Genomic DNA, 16,326 nt, shown 5'->3' with positions numbered 1-16,326 from the left:
GTAACTGGTGATATTTGTCATATTTCTGCATAAATGGGCAAAAGTTCAGTCGAAGCTTTTATCTAGCAGTTAAATCCTTTTTTTTTTCTCCGATGCATGAAAGGTTTGAGGTAACTGGAGATTCTAACATGAACCGAAATCATCAAATTTCCAAGTATGTGTCATGGGTATTTTGAGAGTAATAGGAAATGAATGTCCTGCATATGGTGTCAGAAACGAATGGGGTTGAACTCTACAATATGTGTGGAAGAGAATATTTCGTTTCAAGAGGTCAGTGGAATTACCATTGATATAAATTTTGCTTGTGTTGCTTCAGAATTGACGAAGGAATATGGTGGACTTTATTTAGCAGCGATTGATTGATTGATTTATGATCACTTTAGCTTGCGTGGCAGCATCTGTTCTATTAACGCCATAAGGAAATTGAATGTAGGGAACTAACGAAAAAATAGTTTAAATGGAAAGTTTCTCATAAGAAATATCTGAGGCCAACCATAGGAGAGTTAATATTAACTCAGTGGTCTGGTTAAACTATAAAAAAAATATATCTGAACACACACACATATATATGTGTGTGTGTATGTGTGCATCTACATATATAAGTACATACTCGTTTAGTTATATGTACATGATTTCAATTTTGTTGAGGAAGCCTCTTCCCTAACAAAAAAAAAAAAACTGCTCTTAAGTAGGTTACAATGTCCGTCCCCGTGACCTCCCCAGGAGAGGATATCCAAGTGGTATTTAGCCAATAGCTAAAGAAACTTCCAACACGAAAAGGAAAGTTTAATATGTCGCCTGATTCACGTTAACGTCGTGTTTGTTTCCTCCGTTGCTGCATTCACGACGATTCTCCCCTTTATAATCTGATTCTGTTGCAATAAATGGCGTTCGTTCAGTGTGCCCTTTTCAATTTTAGATCTTTTTACGCTTATTCGGGGAGTAAGACTGCAAAATACTTTTTCTGTTGTTTGGGGGGGTCAGGAAAGGTGTATGGAAGAGCCTAAAAAGGTCTGAAAAAGGTGTATCACGGTGAGTTAAGATTCAGGAATTTTAGGATAGGATATTTATGATTTATTTATTAGAATGAAAATGTAAAAAATAAATAATGTGCATGTTAAACAATACAGAAAAATTACCTCTAATAGAATATAGCATATTTGTTTTAATTATCGTTGGTGAAACAAGGCTCTATTTGACCGTAGACTGTAGCACATTTTAATTTACATTAAAAGTTATGAATATGATGTTTACAACTTATGCGCACGGGGAAAATCTTGCACGTGTTCCAAGTATGCTGGAGGTCGGATCACGCCTTGTGGCATTTTACCACCTATTGCTAGATGAATTGGCATTCGATTCAGAGAAAGCCTAAACAGCGGGGATTATTTGTTCATTGGATGTACTAGAAGGAAAGGATAAATGTTTGAGATACCGACCGTTATAGCTTGACAAAGGTATCCCAAAATATCTCTGTCTCTCTCTCTCTCTCGATCGATCGATCGAAACAAGGAACTTAGTCATACTTCAGAAGTGAAATATGGACATTTTGTTTCACTGGATCTCGACCCTACTCCAGTTCCTCCTCTCCCGTTTGGGGTTTTCTGTTAGGCCTTGATAGGACTGAATAGGTGCAAAATCAAAAGCAATATTACTGGTTATTACATTGTATTTAAAATGTCTGATATATGTAAACATGGATATATCTATAGTATTATTATTCCTATATATATATATATATATTATATTATATATGTATTATATGATAGATATAGATATATATATATATATATATATCTATCATATATATATATATATATAATATATATATATATATATTATAATATAAAAGTATATATATATAAGAGAGAGAGAGAGAGAGAGAGAGAGAGAGAGAGAGAGAGAGAGAGAATTATCTGGAGCATAATGGAAGGCAATGTTGAATATGTTGAAGGAAATATGCAAGGAGACCCGGGAGAAAGTTAAAAATCCATTCAATGTTATATCAAGAAAAACTCAGGTCTGGTATAAGTCTGAGAGAAAATGTGAGGGCCAACTCAAGCATTCAAGAAGGGTCTTGTTTGAGAAAAGATAATTTCAGGAAGGTGGTACAATGTTAGTCGAGCTTTAGGACAGAAATGAGCCAGTCATAAAGACTGAGAAGATTTAGACGAATGCCAATGGAACATCCAAGTCCAACGGAAGAGTTCTTTAAAAAGGCTTAGATTATCTTTCCGACTGATTGACGAGGCAGGCGAGAGAAATGGTTAGAATCGGGAGCAACTGAGTGAACTATATGAAAACTACACGAAAGAAAATCCGGTAAGAGTGATAGTATCATATTTATTGGTGATACATGACAAGAGTTTTCTAAGATAAGTTTAGGTTGAAAAATGTCAGCTGTAATGAAATTCATTGAAACCCGGGGTATTATGCAGGCTGCTATTGTTGAGTATTGTGAATGGGCTGAGGCAGTCAAGCGTTTAGGGGAGTCGGACGATTTGAAGATGATGCCCACATTTGTAAATGACGGCACCGAAGTTGCCAGGTGTGAAATGCTCAGACATATAAGACTACAATTTGCTGTGAAGTTTGTAAGATAAGGAGGTCAAAAGCTGGCCACGAAGGTAGATCAAATTGAGAGTTGCGTGTGAAAAAGAAACGCTCATACAGTGTCTGAAATAGATATCTCTGGTGTCAAAGGGAGTCGAAGCAGAGCTATGAATTGTGTTAGTGGGTTATCCAAAGGTAAAGGCGTTGAAATCTATTGAATTTGTGCCATTTTGTGTCGCATGACGGTGCCCTTAGGAGGCTTGAGCAGGTAGGCAATGAGTGCAGCCATTTTTCTCTTGAAGTCATTTTATTTTATTTTATGGAAATGAAATGTATAAAAAGAAAGAAAAGAGACTGTCTGTACTGAATATTGCATAAATAATTGTGGCTAAGGAGAGGGGGAGGGAAAGAGAAATGATTAGGTTTGAATATCTTATATTTGTCTGTATACCTGCCATGCAATTTCCTTCATACTTTATTGATTCGGATGTTTATGAAAAGTGGAAAGTGCCTCTACTTGTTCACAGAGTGACACCAGTAAATAGCTGAGAAATTGAGCGTTTCCAAGTTGATTTAATACTCCTTTATATCCTTTGGAGACCCTTGCAAGACGTCGCGAAGGGCGTCACAGAACGTGCTGAATGACGTGGGGCTACACGTGAAAGCGCATGCTTTTTTTTGCACGTGTATCAGCTCGACATAGATGAAAGTGCTCGATTGTTCGTGCACTCTACTGACTTCATGTTTATTATGTACAGAGGCAACGTGGAAGAACATCGCTGTGTGAATATTCATTCGTTGTGTAGTTCTACAAATCAAGGTCGGACTTCCACGATACAGAGCGAAACGACAAGCTGAAAGAATCCTGAAGTATGTAACATCTTTTGAAGCTCATCTCGTGCGCCCTTTTAGCTGTCAGTGGCCTTGTCTGAAGGAGATATTGAAAGGAGACTGATGGGTCTGTGGATATGGACGGTGATCTTAAAGCAACATGTTTGGAACGTTACCAAAATACCAGATCTGTTTACATAGGCGGGATAGTGTTTATAGTCTGCCTTTTAGTCTGCCTGACGTTTTCTTCTTCTTTATAAGAAAAAGAAAATCTTAAGATGATTTCGATTTGCCGCCTTTTATGATGATAACAGCCGTATATATATGTTTTTTTATATCTTCATTTTTTTAAAAGAATATTTTGAGCGAGTTACCACATACAATTATTTATAACATTGTACTGAATATCCGTTTTATCAATCAGTTCAAAGACTTTTCATGGATAATACGCCGTACTTAGTACTGTGAGAATTACAATTTTAAATGCAGGTTTTCTGAATAAAATTTCGGTAAAGGTGAATTATGTCGATAACTGCTGTTGTGACATCTATTTGATGAATGATTTGTCTACCGATTGATTCTCAACTACTAGGCGTAACAACTAGTCTGAGTCTGCGCTTCTTAGCTCTTGATTGAGCGCAGATTTGGAGTCGTATGTTTGAAATACAATATTTCGCGTGTCTTCATTTGTAATGCGTAGCATTGTATTTCAGAATAAGACTAATCGTTTATTGACGGCGTATCATTTCAGTGCGAATAGCAATCGTCCAAGGTACTTAATACAAATAAGATATATAAGGATAAACATCTAAAATTTGGTTGGTGCTTTCTATTTTGAGGAGAGAGAGAGAGAGGAGAGAGAGAGAGTAGAGCGAGAGAGAGAGAGAGAGAGGAGAGAGAGAAACTTTACCGACATCACCTTTCGTACACACTGAAGAAATTTGACGAAGAATTTGCGTTGAATATGATATCGAAGATGATCGGGAAGCACACGCAAACACGTACATATACGCTTAAGGTGCATCCCCATTGCAGCAAAATGTCATACACTCGTCAGAAACATATCGCTTATATATATATATATATATATATATATATATATATATATATATATATATATATATATATATATATATACTCGTATATATATATATATATATATATATATATATATATATATATATATATATATATATATATAACACAAATAGTTGAAACGTGCCAGTGTCTGTAAGTGAAGAACGGATCTTTACCAATTACTGGATAACTGAAGGAGGTGGTATTACGAAAACCAGAAAGTCATTCACATTCATTCAGACTGTTTGTCATGTGTAAGCGATATTATGCCAAAGTGTCGTTGGAACTACAGTTTTACTGCGAGAAGTGTGGATGCACCCTTGTGTGTGTGTCTGTGTGTGTGCCCGCGCGCGTTTGCTTACATATGGGCATTGGGGTTTTAGGCCCGTTCTAAAAAACTTGCAGAGGAACGCAAGAATAACACCCTCCGGAGCCCAACACTTCTAAAGTAAATTATATATTTACACACATACACACACACACACACACACACACACACACACACACACCACACACATATATATATATATATATATATATATATATATATATATATATATATATATATATATATATATAAAGGTATGCCACGGAGGAAAATGAAAAAAACGAGAACTGCCGAGATCTTTCGGTCTTAACGACCCTTTACCTTTAAGGCCGAAAGATCTCGGCAGCTCTGGTTTCTTTATTTTCCTCCGTGGCATTAACTTTATTTATACATAGCATCACGTATATATTTCGTGATTAAGTTATTCAATATATATATATATATATGTATATATATATATATATATATTGTGTGTGACCTTGTCAATTATACACACATGACATATACACTCATGCATACAACCATCGAATTCAGGTTCTGTACTTTTTGAATTACAGAGCCTTATGGTTTTGTGTCTATATAAAAAAATGCAGATGTGAATGTAGCCCACCATTTATATTACTGAGTTGTACCAAAAAAAGGATTCTTTTTTAGTCAAATTGTACTAATTTGCTTGAAATGAAAATTAATAAGTAATAAGGAACACAGACAGAGCAATATATAGGTCAGTGACTCTTAGTTGTCACGCTAGATAACTTACAGTCAGTCAATAGATAAGGCAGCCATCAACCATGTCAAGCCAGATATATTTCTTTCCCAAAGACAATGCCATATCATCACTGATCCAGGCTGTCTTTATTATAATTTATTAAAAAAAATATAAGGAATTCCGCTTATTATTAAGTTGACAAAACATATATTTGCAAAACTATTATCTAGAGGAGCAGCAGTCTCAACTTCCCTAAGTAATTCAGACGTGAAAGATCACTCATAATTCTATTCCAATCTGCTTGAGATTTTTCATAGGAATTGCTCACATCAGGGACATCGCGGCCATTTGTATTGAGTAAAGAATTGGAGGACAGTCAGTACTGGTTACAAAAGGAACTGGTGACTCCTGGCTCCAAGCAATTACCAGAGTGGTGCTTGGCGTCATTTATAAATTGCTCAACCAGATTTCAACTATACCCCACGATGAGCATTGATATCACCAATCAACACATAAACACAGAACAGTCAATAATAGTATGTATCATCTAACTTTTAAAATAACTGGTCCTGTGGGAAGCTGGGTACTTGTTTCTTAAATGCATTGCCTGCGCGCTTTGCCGTAAGTTCAAAGCCGCAGGCAGTATTGTACTGCAAGGTCAATTATAGTACCATGAAGTCTACAAAGATTCCTGTAATATTCAGTATATCACACGACAATGGTGATGGTTAGAGTACTCAGGTCCTCGATTTTGCTGAGCAACCCCAGCCAGCAAAGGAATGAAAAGCAATGAAAATGTTATGTCACGCTTAAAGACAAACATAAGGATGGTAACTGTAACATTATATACGGGTAAAAGTAATAGTGAGAATATATGGAAATGTTAATAAAAAAAAAGTCTGAATAGACTCGTCATTTTGATGGATGAGACTTACCACGTGAAGCAGAATAGCCACTGTAACTGAAGGAAGGATAGTAATGGGGGTTTTAATATGAAGATCGAGGTGAAGGTAAAGAAAAGACTCCAGTGGTTCTCGGGCCTCTTGGTGACATGGCCGCTTGCACTAAACCTACTTCATTTCCCAGTTGAGTGTTGCATCTCTCCAGTTATGCTCAGGATCCTCCTCCTCCTCCTCCACTGCCAATTCCCTCAGGTCTCTGAACACATTCTCTTTCCGTCTCATCCTCGGTCTCCCCACCATTCTTCTCCATACAGTCTTAGATAGCCAGTTATTAGTGGGTGTCTGGTTAAATCTCTTATTTCTTCGTTGTGCATTCTTCTCCAAACACCTTCATTTGTATCGTGAATGAGACCTGTTTGTTATTCTATGCAAAATGTTGTTTTAAAAAAACCAGTAGTCTCTGTTCTTGACATTTAGTCAGCGTCCAGGTCTGACAACCAAGCAGTACTACTGGACATGTAGTGGTGTTGTCAATTCTTCATTTGGTAGACCTTGTGATGTTTCTTCTCTTGAAAAGATGATGTAGACTGAACAGGCATCTGTTCCCTGCTGTAATTCAAGCAAGAACCTCTCTCTCTCCATCTCATATCTGGATGTTAACATACTTCTTAAATATTCTTGTTGTTGCTGTTGTTCTTGGTTTTTCCTTGACAATCTCATCATTTGGTTTTACTGTCACTGATCCCTAACTCCACTCTGGCAGCAGCTTCTTTGAATGGTATATACAAATGTTCTGTATTTTGTATATATGTACCTAATAATACAATGTCATCAGCAAATGCAAGGACTTTGGCATCTGTATCTACCAAGATGACCCCACCCTCGACATCCTCGGTACTCCACATTATTTTCTCTAAAATTATATTAGACAACATTGGAGGTTGAAGGCATCCCTGTCTTAAACTTATTTTGATCGCAAATTATTCCATCTTTTTCCTTCCCACCTGGACACATCTTACTATTCTTGTAGCTTTTCTGGTATGCCAAATTCTTTCATAATATTTCACATTGATGGTCTAAGGGTGCTATCATATGCATGTTTAAATTCTCCAAAAACCTGCCACATATCTATTATACTCCCAGTGTTTTTCTATTATATGTCTAGTTGTTGATCATCCTTTTCTGATCCACATTTGCGTAATGCTTTCTCTTGTAAGGTTCTAATTTATCTTATGATTTTGGCTAATACCTTATAGCAGGTTGGCAGAAGTGTAATCCTTCTATAATTAGCGCGGTCTGTCTTATCTTTCCCTTTTTATATATAGGAATAATGTTGCCCATTGCCCATGTTGGTGGCTTCTCTTCTGTTCCCCAGATCATTATTATAAGCCCAAAGATGTCTGAGTATAACATCTTGCGACCATTCTTAAGGAGCCATACTGGTATGTTATCTAAACCAAGTGCCTTATTATTCTTCAGGCTATTGATTGCATTCTTCACATCTATCAGCATCGGTTCCTCCACCCCCAAATCTGATGTCTGCAAATGTCTCCCTTCAAAACGGATTTACTGGGTCTTCTTGATTTAACAGCACTATAATACTTCCATTGGCATCTTTCAGTCTTCTGCTTCTTCCTTGGTGTCCATTCTTTATTTTCCTGATACCCCTATAGCCTTCCTGTATCCTACTATTTCTCATGTTTTTGTCCATGTCATCCGGTTCCTTATAAGTGCATCGCTCTCCTCTTTCTTCAGTTTATTCTCGTTGCTGCCTTTCTTTACTCCCTGAGGTTCTCTGTTTCTAATTTCTAATTTCTACTTGGTATTCCATCCTACATGGCTCTTCTTTGAGCTTATCATGTCAAACATTTCTCTCTTTCATTCCTACTGTTCCTTTTCATATCCAACTTGAACTTAAGTCTGGCAGTCACTAAGTTAAGGTCTGAGTCACAGTCAGCTCCTCTGGAACTACTCACATCCCTCTCTGAACTTGTGAATTAGTGATGTAGAAGTATGCAATCAATTTGATTGTAATACCATTAATGAATTTCTTCGTGGGGAAATTTTTTGCCGCGTCCAAGCATCCTATTGGAGTTGGCAAATGAAGCAATCCTTATTCCATTCTCATTATTAACCTCATGGGCACTATGTCTCCCAATTCCTGGGCCCAATACATCTACTTCAAGTCCAATCTTAGCATTAAAGTCACCCAATACTACTATTACATCATGCTTTGGTGTTTGTTCTACAACCTCCCGGAGCTTTTCATAAAAATCATCTTTTTCATCATCATCACTCACTTCTGTGGGGGAATATGCTACTATTACTGACAGTTAAATCATTTGCTTTGTCCAAAAAAGCCCACTCCACCCCTGTGGATACCAGCATCTCTGCCAATATATAGGATTTTATAACCATCTTTCTTACACTCACCAATTCCAGTCCATCTTGTCTCCTTCAGAGCAGTTATCTAACTGATACTTCCTAACCTCACTGAAGAGTGTTTGAACATATTTTGCTCTATGTATAGACTAAGCACATTCCAAGTGCCTAATTTTGGCGGTGTTTTCCATTTCAATAATGCAGTTCTCGCATTGTCATCAACAAAGGATCTGTCCGAATTAGGTCTGTTGAAAGTTTCCGTAACAATATGTTTTTTACAAGGAAGGGCATTAGCCCAACGTTCAACCCTCCTCTTTTACCCGGGCATGGAATCGGCTTGCTGGATAATACTTGATGGAAAAAAGGAATAAGCTGTTAAATGTCTTCTTAGACTTTTCTTAAGTAAGAAAAATCTAATCAAGACAGTGGAAGGTTTTGTCACTATCCAAGACTTGAGATTAGTGGCTTGGTTTGGAGTGGTCCTCTTCTATAGAAACCGTTTACCATAGCTGAAGAACTAATAACCTTTAATATAATAAGAATGTAAGGTTTAGTATCAGTGCTGTCAGATCACTGAGGGAGGAAGGAAGAGAATGAGTAAAAAAGCACCAGTTTATTAAGTGTATGTGAAACACACACACACACACACACAAAATAAGAACCATACCTACAGAGGAATCCAGCAGTATCAGACTGCTCAGTTCTGTATGGATCAAGTATTTTCTAGTGGTAATGTCTCAGTGGGAAATCTCCTTATGTAATAACATATAACTATTTTTCCAGTACATTTCCTCTTTCCCAAGTACACTTATAAGCATTTTTTTCTTGGGAATAATGTAGTGCCGACAACCAAGTCCAGTTCTTTCCAAACTCCTCTTCAAAACCCTCCTAGCGATGACCCAAAGTCAACAGAGGCACTCTTGATTTTGAGAGAACCTGTCCAAATACTCTGTCTTCGCCCAGTTCGAGACTCAACATTGGCCTGTGACGAGAGAGCAAGCTTCCTTCCCTTGAGTCGTTTTGTGTCGAATAATAAATACCTACTGTTCGTGATGGGTGTAGTGCAAATGGAATTGTCCAGAAACAGGCGAAAGTAATATTCCCATGTAATTGTGATGAGAGACTAGTCGTCGATTGGAGCAATTTTATCCGCAGATATGTGCTTTATTGTAATGAAGGGGTTTATCCCATTCACTGATTGTCAGTGATATTTATAGATATCTTATATAATTTTTTTTATTTTTTCATCATTCTTTTCTTAATCATTTCTGATATGTTTATCATTTGTATTTTTAAGTGTCAATTTCAAATCAGAGTTACAGTCAGATTACGGGATTTATTATTAGAATATATTTGAAGTCATTTAGATAGTTTTGAAAATTGTTTTGTGAAGCAGAATTTGTACAGTTTTCTCTCCATGGCGAGGAAAATATTAAAGACTTTCATGTTTTCTTACAGGATAGTTCGCGCATGTTCATCGGGGCTCCGGGAGCTTATTACTGGCAAGGTAATACTACTACAGCATTTATTTCATTTCTGTTTTGCGCGTATAGATAGCACTGGTGCTATTCATCGCCGAATTCTATTTTATTTAAGCTTTGATGGTCCATAATGGGTTTGTATTGCTTACCTGCTCATTTTGATTTTCTGTTGCTTTGGATATTCATATTTATGTCATGTTTTGTACTAATACTGTCTAAATAAGGAAACATGCCGTGTACAAATAACCCTCAAGGAATTATCTTAAATTTTTACCCTGAATAGTAAATTGTGCTTATTTTATGCTAGTGTGCACGCAGATCTGTGCATATATGTATATATATAATTATGTATGCGTGGTATGTGTGTATACACATATGTATGTATATATTTACATACACACATATATAAATATATATGTATATATATATATATATATATATATATATATATATATATATATATATATATATATATATATATATATATATATATATATATATATAGATAGATAGATAGATAGATAGATACACGAACGACTGGTATTATAAGTTCTGAAAGTCAGATATTTTTATAGTTAGGGTCATGAAAATAGGACAGGCATTTTTTTATACCCTTAAATGGGTAAAGTTAGGATCCATAATTTAATGATTTACTTTGGATGATTTTGTGCTCTTATCTCGATAAGCAGCAATTATTTTTCTTCGTAATGCAAAGCCAAGAAATTTTACTTGCTAAAGTATGAGGTTTTGTGTTGACTATATTTTTGTATTCCAAAGAATTTATCGTTCTTTGATGAGTGGCTTCATAATCTTTCAGTACGGGTTTATTTTTCTATGATGCCTATGATTAGGACAAGTGATGCTTATGATTAAGACCAGTAACTTCAGGTTTATCTAAATGAATTAAATCTAAATGAATTAAGCGCGACTGGAATGAATGACAGTCAAATGTAGCGGCATGATATAGAAATGATCTACTGAAAATATGGCAATCTTTCTTATGTTAATTATCACTTATGAAATGGAACTTGGAAAGTGTACTTTAATGAATTTTCTTCTTTTGCCGAACAAAGCAAAACAGAGCAGGTTCCAGTGACCTGTGAGGTCTTGTGAGAGCAGGTCACTTGGCGTCTTAACGAACTATCTGTTAGAGAGAGAGAGAGAGAGAGAGAGAGAGAGAGAGAGAGAGAGAGAGACTAATATTTTAAACATTTGTCATGGGTCAAATTCGTGCCGAAGGAACGCGTGAGCGAGCTAGGTCACAAATCACTCCAAGAGTCACGTGAAAACAATTTCTGGTGAGAAATCAGGTTGGATTGCATTGGGAATATTAACCCTTTTTGTGCCCTCTCTCTCTCTCTCTCTCTCTCTCTCTCTCTCTCTCTCTCTCTCTCTCTCTTGTTCTTTTTATTACTCGTGCGTTCGAGCGAGTGAGAGAATGATCACGAACTAGATCTTTTTTTTTTTTTTTTATTGGATATCCAATTAGAATGTGGAAATTATTGCGTTTGAAGGACGCCTGGTTAGAACTGAGACTATGGAAGTCATAACAATGAATGTTTGTTTAAAACTTGGCAGATAGTTTTTTGATTGGTATTCGGAATCATCGTAGCTGCCTTCAAACCCGTGTGTATTATGTAGAGTCTGTATGAGTATTGCAAGGGGAAGATACGATGCTGGAATTCCGATGATGATAATTAGGAAATATGTGAGAGAGAGAGAGAGAGAGAGAGAGAGAGAGAGAGAGAGAGAGAGAGAGGTCAGAGGTGACCGCGGTTGGGTAACTCCAGATAGCACCCACTCCCTCTGCCCATTCTATCTTGACACTTTTTTTTTTTTTTTTTTTTTTCCATTTCCGTCTGATGACCCTTACAGGTAGGTACTGAGTTTTTCCTTGGACACCGCACTGTTTGTTATCTGGTTTATTTCCAGACTTTCTCTGAAGACATTGTTCAAAGAGGATAAGCCTTGAGCATTTTATGACGGCATCAGTTGCACAGGTTCAATATCGTTACGTGAGTGGTATAGGCTTTTACACCAGTAATTGGTGATAAACAATGATCCTGCATTCTGAAGTAGGTGTATCGTCGGCAGGCACATCACCGTTCAGTTTTAAACGTAACAAGAGAGAGAGAGAGAGAGAGAGAGAGAGAGGATGTTTCATAAATGAAGTGTACTATGATTTTGCTATTTGCCGGTTATGAGGGAAGGTGAGCATGGAGCGTCATGGTCCAAACCCAGCGAGGACGAAGGTGGTGTCCGTGAAAGTCGTATCCGAAATGCTATATAGTTACACGTCGGATAATTCATCGTTCTTCGTGTGGGTCGAACAGCAGCGTTTGAGGTTTGGCTTTCACGGTTTCATCTTTGATACGGCGCCAATTTTCCAGCTGTGGCCATTTTTCATAAATGATAAATGGTTTCCTTTGGCCTTTGTAAGAGTACTTTTTTTCCTCGTTTTTCTCGGCAATTACTACCAAGCGGATTTTTGAGTAGTCATTTCGGCAATTGGTGGAAATAGTTTAAACTGAAATTTCCTGAATTTCGAGCCGTTGTACCATTGACACTGAAAGTGTTTTGACATTCTGTAGAAATAGTGTCGCTATATTGATAGTATCATTATCCATTCTTGTCATTGTTGTTATTATTTAACATATTTCTCTCTCTCTCTCTCTCTCTCTCTCTCTCTCTCTCTCTCTCTCTCTCTCTCTCTCTTAAATTAGAGCTTTAGGAATTGTAGGAGAAACAGCAGACTGGATGGAAGATTGGCTAACTAATAGAAAACAGAGAGTCGTAATAAACTTTAAAGAATCAGAATGGGCAGATGTGACAAGCCGAGTTCCTCAGGGTTCTGTCCTCGGGCCCGCTGTTGTTTTTTTATTTATATTAATGACATTGACGTAGGATTAACTAGCAGGATAGCCAAATTTGTAGACAACACCAAACTAGGTGTAAGTGCAGCACACCCGAGACAGTAGAAAGTTTAAAAAATGATCTAAAGAAAATAGGAGAGTGGTAAAAAAGATGGCAAATGCCTTTTAATGTGAATAAGTGTATAGTGTTACAAATAGGAACATACAACCCTCATGCCAACTAAATGCTGCTTGGGAATGACATAAATAGTGCAAAACATGAAGAGGACCTTGGAGTTATAATTACCAAGGGCTTAAAATCCACAAGGCAGTGCATAAAAGCTGAAAAGAAGGCACGGAAACTAGTGGTATACACAAAGAGTCAGTTCAAATACAGAAACGGGAACGGTGCTGTAGCTCTACCGATCAATAGTTAGACCTCATCTTGAATATGCAGTATAGTTTTGGTCACCAACACTAAGAAAGGACATAAATAGATTAGAAAGGGTACAAGCAAGAGGTCCACAATGTTAATTGCATCTATTAGGCCTATAGGTTACCAAAGACGACAAGAGAGCCTGAACATGTATGGCTTAGACACACGACGGCTGTTATAACAACTAATAGAAACATTCAAAATACTGAAAGGCATAGCAAAAATAGACAGTAACCTATTTACGTTAAACGAAAGCCAGACAAGAATAATAGATGGAAACTAGAGCTGAAGAGATACAACACATCCCATTGTGAGAGCTTCTTTACATACAAGATATTTGACACATGGAATAGACTGTCACAAAAAGTTGTAAACAGCAACAGTGTGGAAGAATTTAAAAGAAAGATAGATAACATCATTAGGACACTGTGAATGAACATTAAAACCTGCTCCTAGAGATTAGTGAGCACACGATGTTTCCTCGGATGGACTAAAAAGTCTTTGAGACATCCTAATCCTTGTAACTCCTTGTAACTTTCCCTTGTAGCGTTTGCTAGGGAGTCGCACATGGATCCTTCAGCTGTGAGATTTGGCTGCGTCTCTTGTATGTGATCACCCGGATGCCTTCATTATGAAATACCAAGTGGGCCGTTGCCACATGGTAGAGGGAATTGGCGGGATTCCTGATAATCCAAGAGTGACTGGCTTCCATACTGGTGTTCATCAGGGGAGTGTGAACAGATGTCATGAGAAAGTTACGGATGTTGACTTCTCAAGTATTCAGCATTGCTTTCTTCTTATTAAGGTCATTAGCCTTCTCGTTCAAATAATTGCCAGAGGGGTTACTACGGAAGAGGATTTTTGCACTTACGACAATCCAACGCAGTTTAGAACGCATAGTCTCGCCTCCACCTGGACCGAAGTTTCTCATGACCCCACTTAGCCTAGAAATTTGAGAGAGAAAAAGAGAGAGAGGGGATGAGGGGGGATGGGGGTGGGTGGTTTGCGAGAGCCAATGAAAACACAGATAGCGTCCCACTAACTCCCTCATGGCGCTGCATGGGTGGCATTTGGATTTTTTGCCCAAGGGGTCGACAGCTTCGGAGACATGCGGAAGGCTGGGTCGCTTTTCAATGCTTTGCAAGTGACGCTTTTGATGGGATGTGCGATAATTACTGGAGAGGGTTTGAAGAGTTTGGGAGAATCAAATGGATCTTCGTGCTCATGATTAGACACACCTGAAAGTACTGTGTCATTTGACTATAACCAAGAAAGAAAAAGGATGCCGGCTCTAGACACTGCAATGAAGAGTTTTTTTTCTGATCTGGGTTTAGATATATATATAGATTTATGTCTTATTATATATATATATATATATCTATATCTATATATATATATTTTATTATATATATATAATATACATACTATACATATATCTATACATATATATAATATATTGTATTTGTATAAATCTCAAATTAAAACAAAATGTATCAAGTGTCCTGCAACTATACAAACCATCTTCTCACCCAATATTTTTCATTATATGTTACAGTGTGTTGAGAAACTGAAAAGGTTCTGACACTAAAACGAAGAAAACTTATGATGAATGGCGATATGGCGCAGAGAAAGAAAGAAAGAGCAATGATTATTGCAAACGCTGTTGCAAAGGGAAAGAAAAATGAATATTTGGGTCGTTATCGCTCATTAAGTAATTAAAGAAAAAAATCCAATTAGGGACAATCCCAATGGGAGGACTGTGAAGAAAACCGTGGAAAAGAGGCAGGAAGCTAGATGATAGAAATGAGACAGGAAGAAGAAAGGTGATCAGAAAAGTTTGGTCTGACACTGATTGGCTGTGGTATCGAAAACAATATTGCTTACAAAGAATGGAGGGAGCCACTCGGTGATGGAGTCATCCATAAACGGACTCAAAGGAATGAGAGGATTCCGCGAAACGGATCAGGAAGTTGACCTTTGTTCCTTATGCAGGCAGCCAGAAGAGAGAAGAGAAGAGAAGAGAAGAGAAGACGAAGTAGAGAAGAGAAGAGGGAAAGAAGGCCAGCTGCGCGGAGCAACAGAGGCTATGTAGAAGGAAGATTCCTGAAGGGGCTGCACAGACACCTTTTAACACGCATTTTGGAGTCTCCTTTTCTGGTTTTTGGTTTCAGGGTTTTAGATTCCATATTGTTTCATCTTTAAGGGATTTGTTTACATTCGTACTAGCACTTCAGTTTATTGATTCCATTTAGAAAAGAGATCGAAATGTTGTGATGTCAAAATGTTGCAGAGAATCAATGATTCCTTCGTGTTTTGTGATACAATTTTTTTTCTTATACATGTTACGTGTTGCGTTTAGACAGAATAATTTAGGTCAACATATTTCTCTAAATCTACACTTTCATTCCTTTCGTTAATATCGTGTATTCCTGTACGGAATGAGTGAACAAATGAATTAGGTTAACTGACCGAGTTCCGTGATATTCTGTCTGAATGAATGAGCATCGCTGTAGTTTCTTTTCTATGCGTTCCCATTATGTTAAGAAATATTGTCGCCATTGGAACAAAGGTGGACGATCTGTCTCGCCTATAGAATGCTTGAGGTCATTTTGAAAGGTTTCGAGGTGAAGAGGAAACGCCACCGTCCGTCCGATTTGTTTTCATTCTGTCGTTTTGCCGACGTCCAAATCATTTCATTTTGTCATGTTGATCTGTTTATCCAGATTGCAGTAGGCGAGGTTAGGGAGAGTGACGGCAGATCTCATCTCATGACGA

The 16,326-nt window shown here is 37.3% G+C and overlaps 1 protein-coding gene across 4 annotated transcripts in view; it reads left to right on the top strand.

Annotated features, from left to right (window-relative positions):
* Positions 1-16,326, top strand: part of LOC135218291 (integrin alpha-PS2-like) — a 620,750-nt gene that overhangs the window by 514,342 nt on the left and 90,082 nt on the right. For all 4 annotated transcript variants that reach the window (XM_064254504.1, XM_064254506.1, XM_064254503.1 and 1 more), the window contains exon 6: positions 10,241-10,289. In XM_064254504.1, coding sequence (XP_064110574.1) covers positions 10,241-10,289 — 49 coding nt within the window. The remainder of the gene's footprint in view (positions 1-10,240; positions 10,290-16,326) is intronic.

The sequence above is a fragment of the Macrobrachium nipponense genome, chromosome 9, assembly GCF_015104395.2.
Source record: "Macrobrachium nipponense isolate FS-2020 chromosome 9, ASM1510439v2, whole genome shotgun sequence".
In the NCBI taxonomy this organism is placed as follows: domain Eukaryota; kingdom Metazoa; phylum Arthropoda; class Malacostraca; order Decapoda; family Palaemonidae; genus Macrobrachium; species Macrobrachium nipponense.
This window is presented reverse-complemented; position numbering and strand designations above follow the sequence as displayed.